The 22,050-nt window shown below is 45.2% G+C and overlaps 1 protein-coding gene across 5 annotated transcripts in view; it reads right to left on the reverse strand.

Moving 5' to 3' along the window:
* The window catches only part of HMGB3 (high mobility group box 3), a 48,121-nt gene extending 27,225 nt beyond the window's left edge, over positions 1–20,896 (reverse strand). Inside the window, exons 1-5 of one of the 5 annotated variants that reach the window (XM_051968689.1) lie at positions 20,803–20,896; positions 17,520–17,677; positions 16,630–16,769; positions 15,221–15,395; positions 9,700–13,032 (exon numbers count right to left, since the gene is read on the reverse strand). In XM_051968689.1, the coding sequence (XP_051824649.1) occupies positions 12,892–13,032; positions 15,221–15,395; positions 16,630–16,769; positions 17,520–17,669 (606 nt within the window). In that variant the 5' untranslated portion in view covers positions 17,670–17,677; positions 20,803–20,896 and the 3' untranslated portion in view covers positions 9,700–12,891. The other 4 variants (XM_051968691.1, XM_051968690.1, XM_051968692.1 and 1 more) reach the window with 4 other exon arrangements.
* Between the last annotated feature and the right edge of the window lie 1,154 nt (positions 20,897–22,050).

The following is a 22,050-nucleotide window of genomic DNA, read 5'->3' on the forward strand; positions in this document are numbered from 1 at the left end:
TCTGTTCTGTCCTAGACTGAGAAAGGCAGACAGTGAGCAGGGTTTTACGAAGGCACTGCTCTCAGCAGCTACGGGGTATTGATGCAGATAACTATGTACCAGTAAGCTCTGTACGAGTAAATTGGAAATAATCAACAGGACTGGGAGCGGGGGGCATTAGAATTAAGCGAGATCTGGACAAGCTTCCTCCAGAAGGGAGGATTGTTTTAGCTGAGGCTTGAGGGAAGCCCAGAAGAAGAGAATGCTCTGAATCCTGAGGTAGAATGTCTTGCTTGAGAAAAGCTAAGGAAGCTGGTGTTAACTAATTCACTGAAAATGTGAGAGTCACGGGTATATGAACACGTGACAGGCTCACTGGTAGCCTTGTGATGTAATAGAAGCAATTGAAGAAGGGTCCCCATATGGAGGTGGGGGGGAAGAACCCCTGTCACATGGCCTGGACTGATGCAAACAATGAGATCTTGGCTCTGCTGTGAGTGTTGATAATAAGAAGCCCTGGAAGGTTCGTGAACAGGTGAGTGACATAGTTATATAGTTATATAGAAGATGGATTACAAAGGAGACGGTAATGTTCGTTTGGGAAGAGGATTCCCAATATCCTCGCAGAGAGCACTGAAGCCAGGGGGCCTGGGTTAGATGAGTCCCAGTTCAGCTGCATGACTTGGATACAATTCCCTTCCCCTACAGGTGACTAAGAAATGGGGAGGTTAGATTAGGTGGCCTCTGAGATCCCTTTGGGCTCTGACGTGCTGGGATTTGTGGGAACTAGCCGTCCCTTCCCTCTCGGGCCACATTTCCCCCTTCTGTAAAATGAGGGACTTGGCAGATCTGCTGCCAGCTCTGACATTCGGTGGGTCTAGAAGAATCCTCATGTGGCCTGGAAGTAGCAGTCCGGTAAGACTCTTCATCTTAGCTGCCGGGAGAGCCTCTAGTAAGTGTTCTCATCACCACCCCTTGACCTCCATCCCTGAGGCTGCCTATCACCATCAGGACAGATTCTCAGCATCACAACAAGTCTTGCCCGTACCAATGGCTTGCTCTCTGAGGATGTTGGAACGTGAAAAACACTCTCAAACTTCTCCAGAGCTTGCCATCTAAGTCTGGAATCTCACCGGGCACTCTCCAGGGCCAGCATCCCTGCTAGGACTTCAGTGGGATAATAGTGTCTTCACTTTCACCAAGATAGGGCCAAAAGGACCAAAAAAAAGAAATGAACCAATGGGCTGAGGAAGAGCAGGTGACTGATGCAAAAAGGGCAAAACACGGAAGGGAGGGATATGGCCCCATAGGAGAAAGCTGTGGCAAACTAATTTTGGAGTCAGAAGTCTTGGGTTCAAATCCTACATATTGTAAGACTCTGCCAGGCAACTGAGACTAGGTCATGTTTATCAGGAGCAAAGGAGGGGTAAAAACACGCACACGCACGCATGCACACACTTGGTGTGTGGTTGAAAAATACATCAGACTCACCAGGGAAACGAGCAGGGATTTAGGAGAGATATGGAGGAATGTGAGCCAAAAAAAAAAAAAACCCAATAAACCCCCAAAACCTTTATGAGAATTTGAAAAAGCAAAGCAAACAAATAGGGGAGGCCCTCAGATTGGAGAAAGGCTGAACACATTAGCTAGGATTGTAATAGAATAAGGAGAAAGATGATTTCGGAGAATCCTGGGTTAGTGATTCCCCCAGAACCGAGAACAGCATTGTAAAAGACAGCTCATTTCATTCAACAAGATTGGTCTTTCCCTCTTCGGTTCTCATTTGGGAAAGAGCTATTCCCATAGCTTAACAATGATGCCCCCAAATAGGGTCACAACATTTCAACATTGTTTCAAGTGAATTTAACCAAGTGATGTTTGGAAGGAAGCACAGGATAGTTTTGGGAAGTAATATCCAAGTGTGAAATGAAGTTTCATAGGCAACAAATGCTCTTGTGCTCTGTGTGCATAAGTGCTCTTTCATCTCTGGGGTTGAAGTTCAGAACTCTTAAGTGCTTCATACATAATAACTAATAATAACTTTTTGTTAACTAATAAATCCTAACCTAGGATTAAGTAATAATAGATATTTTAAAATACCGTACATTATAAAGGAAGACTCCTACTGGTATCAGGCATTTAAAAAGAAATGCCAAGGTCCCCATGTGGTAAGTGGAAAGATCAGGTACTGTCTTGAATCTTAGTTATCTTTTCCTAAACCCTACTCTTCTAACTTGCTATGGGCCCGACCACCCTCCCAGTTTTCTAGGCTCACAAACTAGCTATCGTTCTTTTCCCATCCCCCCTCCTTCAAATCCAAACTGTTGCCTGTCAATTCTACCTTCAAAACATCTGTGTTTTTCTCCTTGCTCTGGTACCACAGTCCCCATCACGTGGACTATTGCAATAGCCTGCTGGCCCACCTCCTGACTTCCAAGTCCCACTCCAATTCAGCATCCATTTAGTTGTCAAATTAATCTTCCTGAAATGGAGATTTCACCCTGACTCACGACTCACGCTTTCTGTCTTGATTATTTGCCGTTCTTTGAACAACAGGCACCATGGTTTAACACCAGGCGCTTCCACTGGTTATCCCCCCAATAACTGGAATGCTGTCGCACCTCATTTCTTTCTCCTGAAAGAGACTTTTTCCTTTGAAAAGCCTTGAAAGGCCAGCTAAAATCCTGCCTTTTGGGAGAAGGGTTTTCAAGATCCCCCTTAATGCCTTGCCTCTTTCCCAGCTTCAGTTTATCCTGCATGGATCTTGTTTGTACTTAGTTGTTTGCATATTGTCTTACTCTGTTAGAACTTTGAGAACCAGGATTGTAGTGTTTCTCTGTATTCCCATAGCTTAACAGTAACTGGTACTTAACAGTTAAGGTGCTTAATAATTGCTTTTTGACTGTCTAAAATTTTAAACAGTGTTAATAGGAAGAAGTCTAGAGTCATAGTTGGGTGATGTGGGCTCAGATACCTGCTTGCCCATGTCCTGGGCTTGCTTCCTCTCAAAGCCTCAGTTTTCCCATCAATAAAGTGAATGAGTAGATCTAGCAATAAGAAATTGCTTAACACCTTTGGGTCTCCATTTCCTCTTCAGTAAAATGAATATGAGATGAGCAGTACAAATACTGTTTACTGAGGAAGTTGCTGAGACGATAAAGCCTTGCCATGGTGCCACAAGCTAGGTCCCTAGTCAGAGCTGGGATTTGAATCCATTTCTCCTGACTGCAATTCCAGTTACTCTGCAACCAAGGGGTTGTTCCAGTCTTTCGGAACTAAGGACCTACTAACTACTTAGTGAAATGAAGGTGAGTAATAATTTATGATTAAAGAGAATATACCCACATGATAGTAAAAAGAAAAAAAGGGACAACAGGAAAGGGAGGAAAAAAAGTCATTGAAGCACTTTATTAATGGAGAAAAGAGATTTAAAAAGTGAGAGGGACAGTTTCAGTTGCAATCTTTTTTCACCATCCTATGGATATTGAAATATGCATTCTATATGATGTAAATTGTTTCTTTAGGAAGAGCTGTCATGCAAGTACCCACTTTTTGAAAAAACTGAGAGGGCGGCTCGCAGATGCAGTTTAGCTCCAGCTAAAGCATGGAGGCTAAGGTCACAGACTGTTCAAAACAGAGAAGCAAATGGATGCGTAAGATGCTTGCCTAAACCAGAAAGGTGAAACAAATCCATCAACAAGCATTTATTGAGTGACAGGCTCTTGGGATGCAAAGAAATACTCACTGCCTTCAGGAAGCTCAGGTTCTATGGAGGGAAACAATAAGTACCCAAAGGTACCCAGTATAATAAAGGTAACTTTGGGTTAGAGCATTACAGCTGGGGGGAGGGAGAGGCAGGAAATGGCTAGGGGAGAAGCTACTTTTAGAATGTGAACTGAGAACTGAAGGATTTGAAGGGGTACAAATGAGAGGGCGCTCCGAAACAGCCAGTGCAAAGGACTAAGAGTTGGGTGTGAATGTATGAAGTAGGCCAATATGTGTGTGGAAGACTGCAAGTGTAAGACTGGAAAGACAGTTCACAAGAACTTTAAGAGCCGACTAAAGGAGCACACAGGGTATCTTCTGCTAACATCCTAGCAGGACCCTGCATGTCTCACTATGGGGACCATCAGATTAAGAGTTAAGTTTGCTGAAGAAGTACAAAAATATCTGCTAGGGTCTACTGACCTTTGGGATTTAAGTCATCCAGCTGTATTTCTAAATGTAGAAAACTAGAGAACTAAAGAAAAGGAAGATTTTTGATAGCGAAATGTGCTTTGTCATGCAAGGCCAAAACCATTTTCAGACAAAGGCCAAATGGGCAACCTGACTGTATTGAGCCAAACAAAACATTTTGAGGACTTTCTTATCTGGCCCAAAGTCAAAGCTAGACTTAAGGGGGGGAAAAATGGGATTGTTCATCAAAGGTCTATGTCAAAATTAAGAATCTGGCAAAATCAAGTCATCTCAATGCCAAGGGAGGGGAGGAGGGGGGAGTGACAAGGACATAACACATATTGTCTTGTAAAAACGCAAGAAAACAAGTGAATGTAGAAGCCAAAATGTTTATTTTTTTTATATCCAGCTCACTGGCCCATAGCCCTGACTTGGCCATCTGCTCTGTTCAGAGTCCCAGAAACTGCCCCTTCTATCCCACACCTTTTGCTCACCAAAGTCCAATATATTGATATTTTATGTTCATTTTCTTAGATTCACCTTGCATCCTCCCAGTGAGGCTGGGGTTTCTTTTTGTAGCCCAAAGAGCTGGCATGAAATAGCCTGATAAATGAAAGCAAATTAAGTCCAAAAAGCAACCAGGCTTCTAGGTTCCATCTACCACCTGAAATGACTTTTGGCGCAGCTAGTCACGTGCCTTTTCAACTAATGTATCTAGGGCTTTGGGCACATTATACTCAACTGGGTATGCCATGGATTTCTTCAACAACTCAGTATGTCCAAAACTGAAGGCTCCCAATCTAGCTTCTCCTTCTCAATTCCATGTGTCTCCCTTAACAGCACCTCTCAAATGTCTGTTTTTGACACTAGCCTGATGTAGGCCCTCATCATATCAACCCATAAATGCTGTAGTAGCAATTGCTGTTCTCTCCCTGTCCATCATAGTCCATTTTCCATTTATCTGTCAAAGAACAAGTCTTGACACATGCGGTTCCCTTCATGTCCTGACCACCCCCTGACCCAAATCTATCTTTCCCGTGTACTTATACTTTCTTGGACACATCCTTCTTCTGGCTGCATTTTCACTGTGTTCCATGTCCACTTCCTGACTTGCAAAGTCCACCCTCAAGAAGCCATTCCTAACTCCCTTACTGCCTTCTCTCTTGTTGATCTCCATTTTTTCTGAAGTTGTTTATATGTTGTGTCCCTTATGAGCTCCCTGCAGAACTCCTTGTGTTACTTGCTGTAACTTCAGAACTTAACACAGTTCCAGGCACAGTAAAACTTCTGACAGAATCCAGACCCTGTAACATAAGTAAGTCCTAGATAATTTGCATCAGCTGATCCCAAATCCCTTGATTTGATCCCGATTCTTTAAAGGACTGGAAATGCAGTATTTCTAGACCATGTAATGGACAAAGCAAATGTGGGCCAAAGGAGCTAAGAACTGACAGTAAAAAAATCATTATGTTCTTTTTTTCTGAGATGGATAAAAGGTTAGCCTGAAAGGGGGTTTGGGAAGTATTCTAATATTTTTCTGGTCTCTTCAGAGTGGTCTTCCAGAGAGACCTCTAATATGCAACTAATGGGAAACTGGGCAGGTTTTGATAACAGCTTTTTTTTAGATTGTGTGTTCTCCCTTTCACAATCTCTTTTTAGGAAATTGGAATTGAAGTCTCTGCCCACAAGCTATATAAAGCCAAACCCTCTCTAACTTTAGTACCTTTCACAACGCCCTGAATTCTACAATGGAACATGAGCCATCATGTTCCTTCACATCATCCTTCTTGCTCCAGATCACCCTCCCTGTGTACCGCGATCATGAAACTTGACTCCTCAGGAACCCCAGTCACATTGATCAGTTTTTCTCACTGAGGCATTCCCTAGTCATGAAGAAGCCACTAGAGGGTATGGTGGCTCTAGGCAAGTAGTTTAATCTCTCACTTTACTCATCTATAAAATGAGGGTAATAAAGGCAGATTCTTTATGGGAGTGTTGTAAAGCTCAATGAAATAACTGGCATTTATATGGTGATTTAAGGTGTGCCAAGTTAATTAGCAACCCTGTGAGGTGCCATTATCCCTATTTTACAGATGAGGAAATGGAGGCTGAAGTCTGGTTAGCCTCATAAAGCAGAAAATGGGAACAGCAGAAAGAATGAGCAGGGAAGGAGACAGCTTTGATGAAAATAATTTTAGAGCTGTCCCAAAGGGGCATGAGCCACCTGGACAGAGAAGTCCATTCTCTTTCTCCTTTCCCTGTTCCTGAAGGATCCAGGTATCGGGATAAGATTTGTATTCAAGTGTAAAACCAATTTGGGGCTTTCTAGAATACTTGATGTGTGTTTTCCTATTTGGAGTTCTTTTAAACCTAGGTTTCCCTATTTCACCCAAACTTGAAGTATGACTCATGTCACCCAGCAAAGGGGATTGAAGGCTTTGGTCTGTCCCATTTCCTTTCTGATTGATTAGTAAGGCAGGTGGACTTAAACCTCTCCCTCAATTTTCTCAACATAAAATGGGGCACCTCCTTCTCAAGATTGTGGTGAGAATTAAATGGGATAATTATATAGTGTTTAACATTAGTGAGTACCATTGCTTATTCCCTTCTCCTTCAAAGGATCCACTAGTCTCAGCCTCCCCTCTGCAGAGATTACTAGTGTGAGCCTCCCATACCTGCCAAGAATTTCTTTTGCAAAAAGAAGTAAATGTGACTCTACTAGGAGTATTCTCTGGTTTGTAAAATGCTTCTCGTTTTGTTTTTTCTCTATATAACAACCTGATGTGAAAGCACATGACGCCACCTTCATGTTAAAGGGCTAGACCTATGGAAAGCGTTTTGCAAACCTTGAAGCATTCTATCCACGTGATGGTCTTACAGGTGAGGACATTGAGACCCAAAGTGATTCGTTCACAGGGTCAGTCAGCAAGCTGAAAATAGTCTTTAGCATATTTTCCAACCTGTCTGCCTACTCCCACGGTCTCTTGACTTTCTGGCTCATTGCACCCTTATGCCAGGCTTAGGACCACATATGCAAGAATAGCCTGCTCCCTCCAAAGTTAACCCAATCCCATAAGTACCCAGGAAGCTGTAGCAGCCCCCAAGAAAAAGGAAAGCCACTGAAGAGATGGAAGCCAAGAGCTATGTCACCAAAACCACTTATTACTAGAGTTTGGATGAGTCATTTTCCTCCACTGTAAGATGAGAAGGTCTTCTCTGGTCCTTCCACTCCCAAAACTCTGGATTTTGCAGGAAATGAACTGGTAGAGGCCCAGCACCAAACGGGCTTAGGCTTATCTCCTGATGTCCAATTCAGTTGTGTTGTAAAATAGTATGGAGTTTGAGATGCCTAGTGCATAGACAACTTAGATTAGAGTGGATTCCCAGGCCAGGATCTATCTCCCCATCTACAAGGAGGGACTTATTCCTTTCTCCCTTGGGACAAAAAACTTGGATCCAGTCCTTGCCCTGTGGCCGGGAGATAGCTTCCTTGGATGCTGTCCATAGGGTTTGAGGACTGCATTGGGATGTCCCTTAGCACATCAGGCCGTTTTCTTCCCCCCATCAGAATCACTGTCTTACACAGCTGCCAACTGTCATTAAATCACCTTATTAGCATTCAGCCATACTATGGACTCAGTGGGTGCCTGGGAAACTGACTGCCATTTATAATCTTGTTTCTATGGGGAAATGGGTTCAAGCAAAGTACTTCCAAAGCAAAGCAGGACCAGGATGAGGAAAAAAAGTTCGACAGAGGGAGGGAGTGAAACAGATGGGAAGAAAACAAGCTATGGAAAGGATAAGAGAAGGATGTTAGAAGACTTAAATGGATGGACCGTAGTTTGCTATTCTGTCCTCAGTTATCATAGCATTTCCTAGCTGGAGGAGGGGCCCTCAGTGGCATCTCCACCACACCAGGAGTCTATAGGGGACATCCACAAGTAGCCTTGTGGGATAGCTGACCCTCTCCCACAGCAATGCACTTCCCTTTGGGGGAGAGCTCTAGTTGTTGGAAAGTTACACCAAGGGGAAATCTGCCAAACTAACACCCACCCATCACTCCTAGTTCTGCCCTCTGGGGCACCACACAGAACTTTGATCTCTCTTCTATGTAACTAGCTCTTGACTACTCAGCATTCAGTTCTCATCTGGCTTGATCTCTCCGTATCTTAATGCGGTCTGATGATCTGCAGTCTTCTGGATCGTCATGCCCACTAACTTAAGAGTGCCTCAGAGCTCTGTCCTGAGCTCTCATTTCTTCCTCTCTTTGATGATCTCCGCTCTCCTATCACTGCTGATCTCTTTCTCCATGCCCTCTGTGGCTCAGATGCTTCATCCCTCATTGCACTAGGTGTTTCCCGCCTGCCCCTTCACCTCTGAGGCTCAGTGGGAAATGTTACTTTTCTTACACAGGGTAGCATTGGAGTTTTAAGGGAGTACATTGTATCTATCATTGGTCTGTTTTGTTCAAACTACTTCAAATTTGACCACAGATACGGAACTAGCAGGGTGACCCTGGGAAAATCTGCCTTCAGATAAATAAATGATACTAGTCATTAACCCAAAGTCCAAAAAAACCAATTAAGTTCTGAGGGCCAGTTCAGCTTTCCTTTGGTCGCTTTCCCCGTCTCTGCCTTTGCCCCTTGGCTCCATTTCCAGTACTTCCTTTCCAGCTTTACTTCTATGATCCTATGCCTTGTTTACTCTTTTTATTTGGCAGAGTTTGAAACCATTCAAATCTTAATTTATAATTAGATGAGTATCTATATAGGTCTCCCTCATCCCACTTGAAACCATAGACATCTTTTAAATATGACCTTCCATGGAATGGTCATTGAGCTTCATCTCAGAAGCCATTTGTCATAAGTAGTTGCATATGACAAGGTTTTAAGCTCGAGTCCCAGAACTGGGACTGCTTTTCTCAACAGGCAGGATGCATAGATGGGGAACCCCTCCCCATTCTCCCTTCTCCCCAGTCATTCAAAGCTCACCCTTTCTAAATTTCCATTAGTTCAGCCATTTTGGGAGGGATTTCAACTTAGTCTAATACTAATACTTTAGTGGATAAAGATTTGGCTTCTATCAGGGAAACCTGGATTTGACCCCTATGGAAATTGTAGTCAGCCCCCCCCCCCCAAGTGTCCCCAAACTTTGATTCTGGCTAAATGTAGACATTTTGTACTTTGGGTAGGTATGCAAAGAAAAATAGTGAAGTCTTCCCTCACTTAACCTTTTGCCCACCTCTATCTGGGCCAAGGCCCCAGAATTCAGCTTTTTTGAGAGTGAATCAGGAAAGCAAGTCTGACTGGGGGACATAGACCCTGCCTTCTCTCAAACCAAGAAAGGTTTTCTTCACTGTGATAACCCCCTCATTGAATCAAATCTCAACTGGACTGTCTTCCTTCATGATGAGTCAGAAACTTTTTTTTAAAACCTTAATTATGATCACCCTCTCCCATTTCCAGAGTCCTGGTAAGATCATAGCCAAAGTCCAGGTTTTCAAACCACCACCCACGTCCCCAGCGCCACACTCATTTCAACAGATTTCTTTTTGGGAAGACTGATTAATAAACTTTATTACAGAAAATGAATGCATCCAAAAAGGTCCCTAGATACACTTTTTGACAAGAACATAAACATGGGAGACACTTTGACAACAGTTGCTACATTAAGCCCAAATGTTTTTAAGTATTTTCCCCCAAAGATCAGATCTCTCTGAGGAGAAAATAAAAGGAGAAAGGGAGACAGGAGATAGAAGCAGAACAAGGGGAGGAGAAATATTAGAAATTATGTATGGAGAGGTTGAGGTTGCAAAAAACAAAACAATTAGACCCAGTTCCACCCTCAATCAAGGCATCACAAAACAGCCCCAGTCCTGATGGGGTCAGGCAACAGAAGAATGTTTTGCTAATAAGGAAATACTTTTAAACTAGCTTCAATTTTGAAGAAATCAGATTAGCAAGCCCACATCCCACAGCCATTGCTTCCATTCTACCTTCTCCGATTCCTTGTCTGGTTGGTCTTTAGAATCCCTCAACGTACTTCCTAAAATACTAGTCCACTAGTTTGTGAGCTCCACAAAATATAGGGTGAGAACAAGTTGGGAATGGACCAACTCACTTGAGAGTTCCAACTGGCATGCCACCCTTCTGCCCTGAATGTCCCAAGAGACTTGTAACTTACAGCCTAAGATGACAACTCGAGGACAAAATAGCATCGAAGGATTGGGAGCTAGAAGGGTAGGGTCACCTAAGCCAAAATCCTCACTCTGTAGCCCCGAGGGGCACATGGGGAACTTACTGGCACACAGTGCCTAAGTAAATACCACCGAAAGCAAAGGCCTTGGCTTGCATTCAAACCAGCTACTGCCCAGATGTTGAAATGCCCACTAGGAGGGGCACCTTATGCCCCACTTCCAAAAAACTGCCTGTGCATACTATATCCCCATTGTCTGCTCTTGAGAACGGATACTTTGGGATGAGCTTAAATCAAGCCTGGAAATGGAGGAACAAGGGAGCTTCTTTAGCCCAAGTAGTTCAATCTCTGTGAGAAGAAAAAACAAAAAGGAAGGAGGACTTGCAAAGAGTAAAAGAAAGGTTGAAGAATATTTAACACTGTTTTCTGACAAATGAGGCTCCACGGGTGACACTATTGGTCAGAATGGTCAAATGGCACATCCACAAGACCAAACAACCCTAAGCCTTTACCAGAATTGAGCATATAGGGAAATATTGCCCCAGCACAAAGGCAAAACTACCAACAAAAGACCATTTGAGCAAATTTGGAATTAAGGACCTGAGGGGGACCATATCTGAAAAGTGACCTTCGGATTACACTTTTGAAAACTAACATTTTGCTTAAAACTCCTGGGAGAAAAGTTCCCTCCAGACAAAGGACACTTCCCATGACCACTTGCAATTTTAACCATCTCTCTCTAGTGCCCTAAGCCACAAGAATGCTACCTCTCCAGACACCGACGTTATCCACTACCATTCTCCGAACAGTTCAGCACACGTGGGTCATCTTCCCAGTCAACACTAACCCGAACCCCCAAAGCAACTTTTCTACAGTTTAATGATTAAAAGGAGGGAATGGGATGAGGGAGATGTTCCAATTGAGGGAGGGATATGTTCTAGGGTCTCCCTCACATGTCTTCATAACCCCAACTTATATGGGGTGGGGGGAATCATAACCCCCCACTAAGTGGCCATAATTGCCCTTTCTGGAAGTGGTAGCTGACCTGGGGTTTTCCCCCAGAACCTAGGAGGCGTAAGAAGCTAGGAAACAGCTTCCTCTATGACTTGGCAGAACTGAAGTTTCTAGCATTAGACCAAAACTGAGGGGTGGCTGGAAGGTGCCCCCCAAACAAATTTGAAGTACTTAAAAAAAAAAAAAAAAAAAAAAAAGATTTTTTTAAAAGGCACATTTTAGTACATATAGTAAGTGCATACCCAACTTAACCAGAGAAGGGGGGTGGAGAGTCAAAACCTATTAGTGGAATTGAATCTCACCACCTGCTTTTCAGTATTTTTGAAAGTTGTTACAGGCCAGGAAGAGTCTGTTTTTTTTTTTAAACCCCCCCCCAACCCCTCATCCAAGTTAACAGACTTGCATACCATCTTAAGGCTACTCATGTAATAACAATCTAAATGACAGAGTAGCTTAGTCACTCCCTTGAACCCCATCCCTGCTGGGGGTTTTTTGCTGTTGTTTTTCTAAACAGGGGTGGTAGGGTAGATCTGACTTATCAATACCACATTCATGGGGCTAGTACTGTCTTGTACTGTCTTGTTTTGGGATAGTCTACTTGAAACCCAGAAATTTTGAATGGTGTCGAGAAAGGTTTTTTAAAGTGTAATACTGTTTATTTTGCTTCAAAAGACATTTTAGCATTCTAAACATACAAAAAAAAAAAAAAAAAAACCAGAATGTTCCAAATTGTGTTTAAGACTTTTTTTTTGTTCCTTGCATCACTGCTCTGGCTTTCTGTTTGATACAAGGTGGAAGTCTACACTTCAATTTAAAACTACTACACTTCAACTAAAAAGAAAAGCAAAAATCCAGACACTTCTCATGCCACCTGACCCCCACCCCCCCACACTTATGACACCTAAGAACGGGAGCTGGGGTGCTATTTCACTATATATACAGAAAGACAACTTGTAAGCTAAATGGACACCCACTGCAGTATATCTGCAATCTACCCTCACAGTGTAGGCTTTGGGTTGCAGCCCCCTAGGAAAGGGCAGACAAGCCTCATGCCCGCTTCAAGCCTGGACCCCAAGAATCTGTCTAGGGGTGTGGGGTTTTTGTTTTTACAAACTATAGATATGTACAGTTTTATAACCCATAATTTTCTAGCCAGTAACCATATAGTTAAACACCACCTTACAAATTAAAAAAAAAAAAAATGCCTGAAAACATTTGTAAATGTTTTTGTTTTACACCAACAACAAAAGTGCACAGAGTGAGGAGAACACGAGAACGCCTTTTCATTTTTAAAAATGTTTGGAAATATGTACAACTTTGATACAGTTTCTGGGTGCTCCGAGATACCCATGGCCACTTCAAGTAAACCAGTTACAATGTCTATCTAGAAGCACTTTTGAGAAGCTATGTGATCAGAAGCCAATTAAGCCTAATGAGGGCAATCAACACCATCACAAAGAGGTGTTTCATTTAAAGGTGTTTCCCCTACTCTATGGTATTCACATGGAGACAGAATATGGTACAGTTTCATTCGTCATCTTCTTCATCCTCCTCCTCCTCCTCTTCTTCCTCGTCCTCCTCGTCTTCCTCCTCTACCTTTTTCCGGGCAGCTTTAGCCGCCCCCTTTGCCCCATCGAACTTCCCTTTCGACTTATAATCTGCGACATCCTAGAAGGAGCAGAGAGGGGGCGCCATTGAAATTGACAAGCTCACCACCAGTGGTCTTACTTTCATCCAAGTGTGTGTGGGTAAGGAGTGTCCGAGCCCGCCTGGACCTTAGAGGTCAGCAGTCAGATCAACCCCCAGCCCCAAACTCACATGCTCACAGGAACTAAAGGGTATGCCCAAGGTTGCACGACAGTGTAGCCAGAGCCAATTATCAGGCCTCCAGTCTAGGACTCATTCCACTACACCAGACTCCTTGGGCTATACCGATCTAGGAGCAGGAGAAATATTACAGTTGTGTCCGATAGCTTTGGAGGAAAAAGGAAAAGGCAAAAGACTACAATAAACTCATTTGCTTGTTACTGAAAGACACCTTTCCTTCTTTGCAGAGGTGGGATGGGGGAGAGAAAGACTAAGAATATCCCCCCCATTTCTTCTTATTCTTTGGCAAAAAAAATTCATGTGTCTGGCTGGGAATGGAAGGGGATAGAAGTAGAAACTGGACCTATAGCTTCATTGGTATAAGGAACCCCCAGGTGAGGGGGCACCCTCTATCAAGGCAGGGTGGTGCCTCTTCTTCCACTTTTCTCTAAGATTGAGTTGCCTGGGGCACACAAACATGTATCAGACATAGAACTTGAACCCTAGTCTTTCTTGCTTTGAAGCCAGCCATCTACTACTATACCATACTGCCTCTCATTGGAGATGAAGATAATGTAAAAGACAAAGATAGCAATAATTTTTCTAAGAATATTGAAGATGACTTCTCAAGACTTCAGAAGGAGCTAGGATTTCATCCCTAGGCAGAAGAAGCGGGCATACTGCCTCACTTTCCCCTTTTTTAGGGAAAAGTCTTCATGAGTACTTGTGGCCAACCTCTGGAAATAAGCACCTCCTCCCTCACCCCATTCTTGGCTAAAGTGGTCTTTATGATCTCTCCCTGTCGAACTCACACACATCCTCGCTCACTTACTCTTGCTCTCCCTCTCTTCTTCTCACACCCTACCCCCGCCACTTTCTCTCTCTCTCTGCCTGTTCATGGCACTATCTATAGCCATGAATTTAGTTTAGCTGTCAATTTTTTATTTGCCCAGATTTAATTGTAGGGAGTTCACCAATATTAAAAAAATACTTGATCTCTTTTGCAGAACACGGCAAAACCAAAACCGTTCACCGGGTGTGTGAACGGCTAGCGTACCTAATCCCTGGTTATCCAGCATTTACAAAAAGAGGAGGGGTAAAGGAAAGAGGAAGGAATCCCACAAAATCTAAATATAAGTCTCCATTAAAGATCGCATAAGGTCAACCATGTAGCGCCTGTGACTTCAGTGTACTACTTGATCTAAGGCGAGAGACAGGATTACATAAGAGTTGAAGGAACCTTAAAGGTCCACAATCCAACCCCCCCCTCATTTTACAGATGAGGAAACCGAGGCACGGAAAGGTTAATTGACTTGCCCGGGGTCACACATCCAGTAAGTGTCTAAAGTTGGATTTGACTCCAAGTCCAGTGCCCTATCCACTACACCAAGCTACTCAGGTGGCCCAAGAAAATTCCAGTTTTGTCCCAATATATCATAAGACTTCTTCCCCCCCTTTCAGCAGAGAGATGGAGGACACAGCATACATTAACAGACTTGCCCAGTCTTGGAGGTTCTATGAGACTTGGAGAAGGAGACAGAAGAGAGTCACTGGAAAGTGGCAGTGATTTTTCTTTTAAAGTGAAACATTTAGGTTTGTTTGTTTGTTTTTTTAATTTAAAAAGAAAAAGCTCTATGATCAGCCCTCAACTATTCTCTCAGAAAACACACCAAAATCCCAGTTACATAATAATCAGTGAAAATTCTGGCACTATCTAGGTAAGATCTATTGTGGCAAGGCACTTCTCACATGGAAGGAGCTTCCATCCGAAGTTTCTTGGCAAAAAAAAAAATTTTTTTGGCCCTGACCTGTGAGCTTACTCTCACAGGGACAGGGCTTTTCCTCGTGAGATGATTGGCAACTTACCTGTAGGTCCTAGTCTCGGAGAGTTGCTTGAGGACACTGAGATCAGGTGACTGACCCAAAGTCACCCTGTTAAGACTGTGGCAGGTGGGATTTGAAGCCAGGTTTCCTGACTCCAAGGCCAGACCTTGTCATCCACACCTGAGTGGCCCAAGCTCTCCCCGGACCCGCATGTGTAGCTTCTTACCTTCTCGTATTTCTCCTTCAGTTTGGCTGCCTTATTATTATAAGGTTGCTTCTCACTGTCACTCAGATTGTTCCACATTTCACCAAGCTTCTTTGCCACATCCCCAATGGATATGCCAGGATTTGTAGACTTGATCTTGGGACGAAATTCTGAACAGAACAGGAAGAAGCCAGACCTTGGAGAAAAAGTCAGCATGTTTAGTGTTTAGATGAGTATTCTGAAAAGCCTGAGCCTTAAGAAAAATAGTAATAAAATAAAATAAAAAATTCTGAGTTGCAGAGCTGTTGGATCCCCACGATTCCACTCAAGGGGCTCCTGAAGGTCATATCCCAAAAGAAGTTCTGTCAGAAAGAAATACACATGGAAATATGTCGACATGGATGTATGGGAGTAGGAGGGATTGTACTCAAATGCCAAGCCACATTTGAGGGTTTATATAAGTGCAAACACTTAAGTTGTGTCAGAATTCTTAAAAGATTCTCTTTACCAGTGTGTTCCCCAGAAAAACTCCCATAGAAAATTCATTTTGAACATGTTCTTTGTATAATTTTCTTTAAAACTCGTTCACAAATGAGAAGGTATATACCCTACCTTCTCTGAAGAGGTTTAGAGTTGGAGGGGAGGGATTCTCAGTTTTCCTGAATTTTTTTGTTTTGGTACTTTAATATAATTTCAATATAAAAACGTTTGCTGGGAAGGGAAAGATTTAGGAGGGGAAGCAAGGCGATGTAAAAAGATAACAATTAAAAGTCTATTTTGTCAGATTTGGCTTAAGTGAGAGCCATCTCTGTAAGACAGATTTAAAATTTGGAAGGTCAGTGGTCTGAGCTCATTTCACACACAGAAAAATTAAGAAGTCCTGAGTTACTTGACTTACTTTACAGAGGTAATAAACAATTTACTGAGAGTTTGAGGGCCTGTTACTCTGAAGAGGAAAAACCAAAAAAAAAAAAAAAAGTTTTGCTCTCAAAAAGCTATGTCAAGCTCAGGTCCTTACTTTCAAATCTGGGGGGGGGAAGGGAGGAGGATGACTCAATTAAACTAAACTACTCACCTGAGCTTTGGGCAGCCCACTACAGGACTTCGTCTTAAACTCAGGTTTTAGTTTTTAAAGTGTAAGAAAAAATAGATCTTCAAAAGTTCATCATGAACAGTGTGGTATAAAGATCTGGCACTGAATTTAGAATCAGGAAGACCTGACTTCAAGTTCTGAGACTTACTGCACTGAGTTTCCTCATTTGTAAGAGAGGATTGGACTAGGTAGATAACTCCTAAAGTAACTTTTCTAGCTCTAAATCTATGATTTGTGAACATTTATCATCCATTCATAAAATGGAATTTAAAAAGGAAAAAAAAAATCACCCTAAGAATTCTGATAAATGTATAAGAGGAAGGCCAAAATGACTTACGGTGGCCGTTTAGGTGCATTAGGATCCTTCTTCTTTTTGCCACCTTTCGCTGGTCCGTAGTCTTTCATCTCTCTATCGTATCGTACCTTATCCGCTTTTGCCATCTCGTCAAACTTGGATTTCTCTTTCCCTGACATAGTCTAAGAAGAAAAAATGAGATGGGTTCACAAGCTAGCAACCATGCCGAGGAGATCCACTGATCAACCACATTCATTAAGTGCTATCATTACTAAGTGCCAGGATTGTGCTAGTCACAGGGGGTGCAAACAGAGATAAAACTGATCAAGTTAAATGTGGAAGTTTCTGGCACCAGGTCAAAAAAAAAAAATCTGAGGGGCCGAAATCACGGATTTAAAATTGAAACAGACCCTTCCAAGTATTCTAGTCACGGTCCTAATTTTATTGAGGGAGAAACAAGAAGGGAAATTTTACTTGCCCAAGATTATAGCTAACTGGCAAGATTAGAACTTGGATTCTCTGACTCTAAATTTAGTGACACCAATTTCTTCCTTATTAGTTACAGAAAGGGCATACAGAACTGGGGGAGTAGATTAAATATTCCAATGGATATATCAACAGAGTTATTTGATGGTAACGATCACGCACTCTGCTTGTCAATTTTGGGTCTCCTAGGCAGGCTGGGAAAAAATACCTTAGTAAAGCAACACAATGTACTCTTAGCTACAGATAACCTCAATGAAATATAGCAGAGATGCCTCTAAAGCAGAGCGTACCAGGTCAAGTCACTAAATCTAGACACCCCACAAAATGACAGACGAGTTAACATCTGTGGAGGGAACTTCCATACCTAGAGTATACAATATGAAAACACAGATATACATTTCAATTTTTTTTCTTTAAATGTTTAAAAGCGAAACATAGTAAGGTACCTTCCACCTCTCGGAGCACTTTTTAGAAAACTCTGCAAAGTTAACAGGAACCTCTGGATTTTTCTTCTTATGCTCTTCCCGGCAAGTTTGCACAAAGAAGGCATAAGCGGACATCTTGCCCTTCGGTTTCTTAGGGTCACCTTTAGCCATGGTGAACTCTAGAATAGATAAATTTTAGAACATGCATCAATGCTGAGGAAGGAGAAATACCAACACCCAGCAAAAAAGGCAAGTCGATTCTTTCAGTTGTCAAAAAGAAAAAAATCTCAAGAGAAGGCAGCAATCCTTCCAAGAGAATGACCCCAGCAGCCAGCCACTGGAACGGTTGGGCAAGAATGGGGAACCTAGAAAGCACTGTCGACAACCAGCATATTATTATATGATAGCCGCGGCTCCTAGTCTAGAATGAAAGTTTCTAAAGATTGGTGCGGGAGAAAAGCGGGTGGCTCTTTGTAGCATCATCCACCTTGACAAGCTGACTAAAAAAATCTCCTCCCTAGCTTATTATCAGATATGACAAAATTAGCATCCACTTGGGCTTTAGACCAAAAATAAATAAATGAATAAGTAAATAAAACTTCTAAATAAAACCCCTCCCCTTATTGCTTCTAAATGGTCCAGAGGAAAGCAAGTTTTAAAATAAAAGCCAAAAAACATTTCACATTTGACAAAATTCTCTATGAGAGAACTTTTTAAAAGCAGGTAACTATCTTTTATATTTTAAGAGAAGCTCCAAGTAACTCGCTTGATCTACAGGGAAAAAAAGTTATTTAAAAGGCTGGTTCTCCCCCACTTTCATACGGCCTCACCATTAAGTAAAACATAGATTTTCCCAGCTCCCATCTTCAAAGTTTTCTTGAAAAATGCCTCTAACCCTAACCCAACTCCCCTACCCCCAAGGTCATCAAATAAAACCCCCAAATTCCCATTAGTGAACAATATGGGGGGGCCCCTTTGTGGTCCCCCCTGCAACAGCTGGGAGCTGCCTGCTCCCCTGGCTGGATGTACCCTAACCCAGTAACAGTAAACTCTCCTTGGAGCAGGGCAAAGAGGAGAAAAGAGACACAGAGAGAGAAAACCCGACAGGTCACACCAAGACACCAATAATTCATCTTCCATTTTGTGGAATGCTCCTTGATGAAAGAAAGTCCCCCTGAAATCCTTCCCTGTACTCTGCTGTGATGTTCTTACCCCAAAGAAAGGCGGCTGAAAGTGGGGCCCGGCACAAGTTGTCGCCGATGCCCTTACTGAGGAAGCGAGAGAAGCTCAGTGCTACTGAGGAATGGAGAAGTGGGAGCTGCTATTCTGGCCCCAGCAGCAGCAGCAGCAGCAGCAGCTCCAGCTCCATTCGCTAAAATGGCTTCTCTGCCTGTGTGAGGCTCAGGCTCAGGCAGCAGAGGCTGCTATTCCTAACAAAGCCACAAGCACGCACCCCCGGTGGCCAGTGGCCGGCTCTGGGGCGCTCGCATTGGGGATCCCCGGCACCCCAGGGCTCCCCAAAGCTTCAGGGCCCCAGAGGAGGCGCCTCGCTAGCCCCCTGGGCGGGTTTGCTGCAGTGGGGATGAGGGGCTCCAGGGACAGACGCTGGTTTGCAGGCTGCCCCCCTCCCCTCCAGCCTAGCGCAATACTCTGTATAACAAAGACTCCTGTTCAGCCATTACACTCTTCCGCGCCAGGGGGAAGGGAGAAAAAAAGTGAAAATCGCCCCCCGATGGCACCTCAAAGACTCCCCAAAGGCTCAAGGCCAGCAGAGAAAGGGGTCCAAGAGGGGGAGAGAAAAGATAGGGAGCCCCCTCGGGCCTCTGGAAGCTCTTTTCTCCCCTCCAGCCCTGCACACATCTACACTCAGACAGCGAGCCACTACACACACTGCCCCCCCCCCCCTCCCCATTGCTGGCTGCTTTCTCCCAACGCCAGCCATATTAATGCCCAACAGCACAAGAAGAGAGCGTGAGGGGGGACATCTCAGAGGAGACACCGGGGGACTCAGGGGTTCCCACCTGGCCAGAAGAACAGGGGAAGAGACGAGAAAAAGAAGGAGAAGCTGGGTGTGCCGGGGGAGGGGGGGGGGAAGGAGGGGAGAGAAGGGGGCTCTCCTTCCGAGGCGAGGACCCCGGGCTCTGGGAGAAGACACCCCCCACACACACCCCCGGCTGTCCCCATTCCCCCCCACTAGCCCCGACACCGCGCAAGCTTTAGCCTGTCAGATGCTCCGGGGCGACAGCCATGTTAATGCAGAAGAATCCCACCCCAGGCCCCGCGATGCCCCCAGCACTGCGCACGGCTGGGGCTAGAGCGAACTGTTAAGTTTCCTTCTCCGGCCCGCCGGTCAACCCACCGACTGTCCCTCCTGGGGACGGAGCGCCCCAGCCTAGGGTGACCACACAAAAGCTGTCCGCACTGCGCCCCGGGGGCAGGGCTGGGGGGGCAGCGCGGCGCCCCGACTTGGGCCAGCCTCTTAAACCAAACTGCTCGTCCTACCCCCGCCCCCTCCCCCGGCGAAAGAGAAGACGAGCGAAGAGTTGGTCGCGGTGTAAGGGGCTGCACCGGCCATATTACTAGAGGCAGAAAAATAACTCCGAAACGCTGTCCTAGCCCGCATGGACCAGAGGGGAGACGGGAAAGGGGGAGGAGGGGGGGCGGTATCGGAAACCTGCATCGGCATCCTCTCTCCCCGTACCCCCAAACGCAGCCTGTTAGAGAACACTCCGCAAAGCTAGACTCCGAACCCTCCCTCTCGGCGAGTCTGCCTGTCCAGTGCTGGCGAACCCCAGGAGCCCGGGGCGCTAGGGAAAACCGCTGCTACAGCTGTTGGAAAACAGCTGGATCGCAGAGCTTTCCCTAGAAATCGCCTCGGACGGCCGGAGCATCGGCCAAGGGCGGGGGACGGGAGAAAGGGGGGGTGGGGGTGGGAAAGAGAGGAAGAAGCTGTGAGAAGCCCGAAAAAAATAATAATTTTAAAAGTTTAAACACCTGAATTTCTTCCCCTTGCCGGTCAGAGAAGAAAGGCAGAAAAGGACAGTCGAGGAAAGGAAGGAGGAAAAGTAGCAAAGCGGGGTGGAAAAGAAACGGAGAGAAGAAAAAAAGGAAAAGAGAGGGCAAAGGGAAGGGGGAGGGCGGGAGGGGAAGGGGGAGCGGGGGGGGGGGGGTCGATGCGGCGCCGACCGGAAAGTTGTGCAGAAGCAGCGGGGCCGGCTGCGCGGTGGGCGGCAGAGGCGGCTGGGGCGGCGGTGACCGTAGCGGTGGCAGCGGCGGCGGCGGGAGCGGGCTGTGCAGAACGTACCTGTATTGTTCGCTAGTCTGGGCAGCGCAGGGCACGACGCTCGGCTAAGCACTCCCCCAACCTCGCGCTAGCTGACTCCACGAGAGCCGCCTGATTGGCTAGCGGGCGCCACCGTTTAAAACAGCCTCCTCCGCCGGCCATTGGCCGCGGCCCTTATGGATATTCATGAGGCGGGCGAGCGGATTGGGCCCGGTCACTTGGGTCATTCATTCAAAAAGAACAACCCGCCTGGGATGGAGGACTAAGAAGGGACCGATAGAGAATAAGTTGGTGATGATCAGTGGGCAGCCCTCACTGCGGCCAAAGTTAGGATGAGGGAAGAGTGGTAGGGGCGACTCCCTCAGCCCTCCCGCTATCGAAACCTCCCAGCCCCTGTCCTGGGTGAGGGACCCTTTGTTTCTTCCCGGCGTCCCACGGAGCTCGCAGCTAACCCGCCGCGGGGCCACTGGGACCCCCGGGCGCGCATCTCCAGAGCACCCGTCTTCAGTTAGCTCCGCAAGGCTCACCCACAGCGAGGAGCCGCAGCCCGCTCTGTTCAGCGTAAAGTTTTCTCGCCATCCCAACACATTCATCCTTCCCTCGCCTTACCTTTGCAGTTCAGATCTGGCGCCACTTAGGGGCACGAGATAGTGAGATCTGCTCCCCGCGCTGCCTGCCTGCTCCGCTCCCGGACGTGCGAGATTCGGGCTCGCAGATTGAGAAAGGAACTTCTTGCCCTCTTGCAAGAACTAGCAAACCCAAACGCCAGCTGCGCCCACCCAAATGTCAGCTGCGCCCACCCAAACGCGCCGGTATCGCCTGAACCACCTCGAAGGAGAAGCACAGATTGTCCTGCTTTCCACTGATTTCCAGGCTTTTTAAAAGTTAGAATCGGGACAACAGAGTAAGGGATGATTTCTTGAAAAGCTGAAAAAGAAAAGGAGGAAACATTAAGAGAGTAGTTAAAAGGATAGAGTCTGGAGAAGAACTCAATGTGAGGAGAGAAAAGGGGCAATAGTTATTCCCCCTCCCCCAAAGAAATCCCTTTTCAGTGACAGCACAGCACAACTGACTCAAGCCAGTGAGCTAGCTCATCAGGACGCCACTCACTGGAAAGAGCCACAGAAAAGATCGCCAAATCACTCAATCTTGGAACTAGGATTGAATTTTGGAAGTCTGAAAGGGTAGACAGGGAAAGGAAAAAGCTAGCTCCTGTCCCTCTTCAGGACCCTTGGGCTACACCTACCACACAGGTCCCTTGCCGGCTCA

The sequence above is a fragment of the Antechinus flavipes genome, chromosome X (assembly GCF_016432865.1).
Source record: "Antechinus flavipes isolate AdamAnt ecotype Samford, QLD, Australia chromosome X, AdamAnt_v2, whole genome shotgun sequence".
In the NCBI taxonomy this organism is placed as follows: Eukaryota; Metazoa; Chordata; class Mammalia; order Dasyuromorphia; family Dasyuridae; genus Antechinus; species Antechinus flavipes.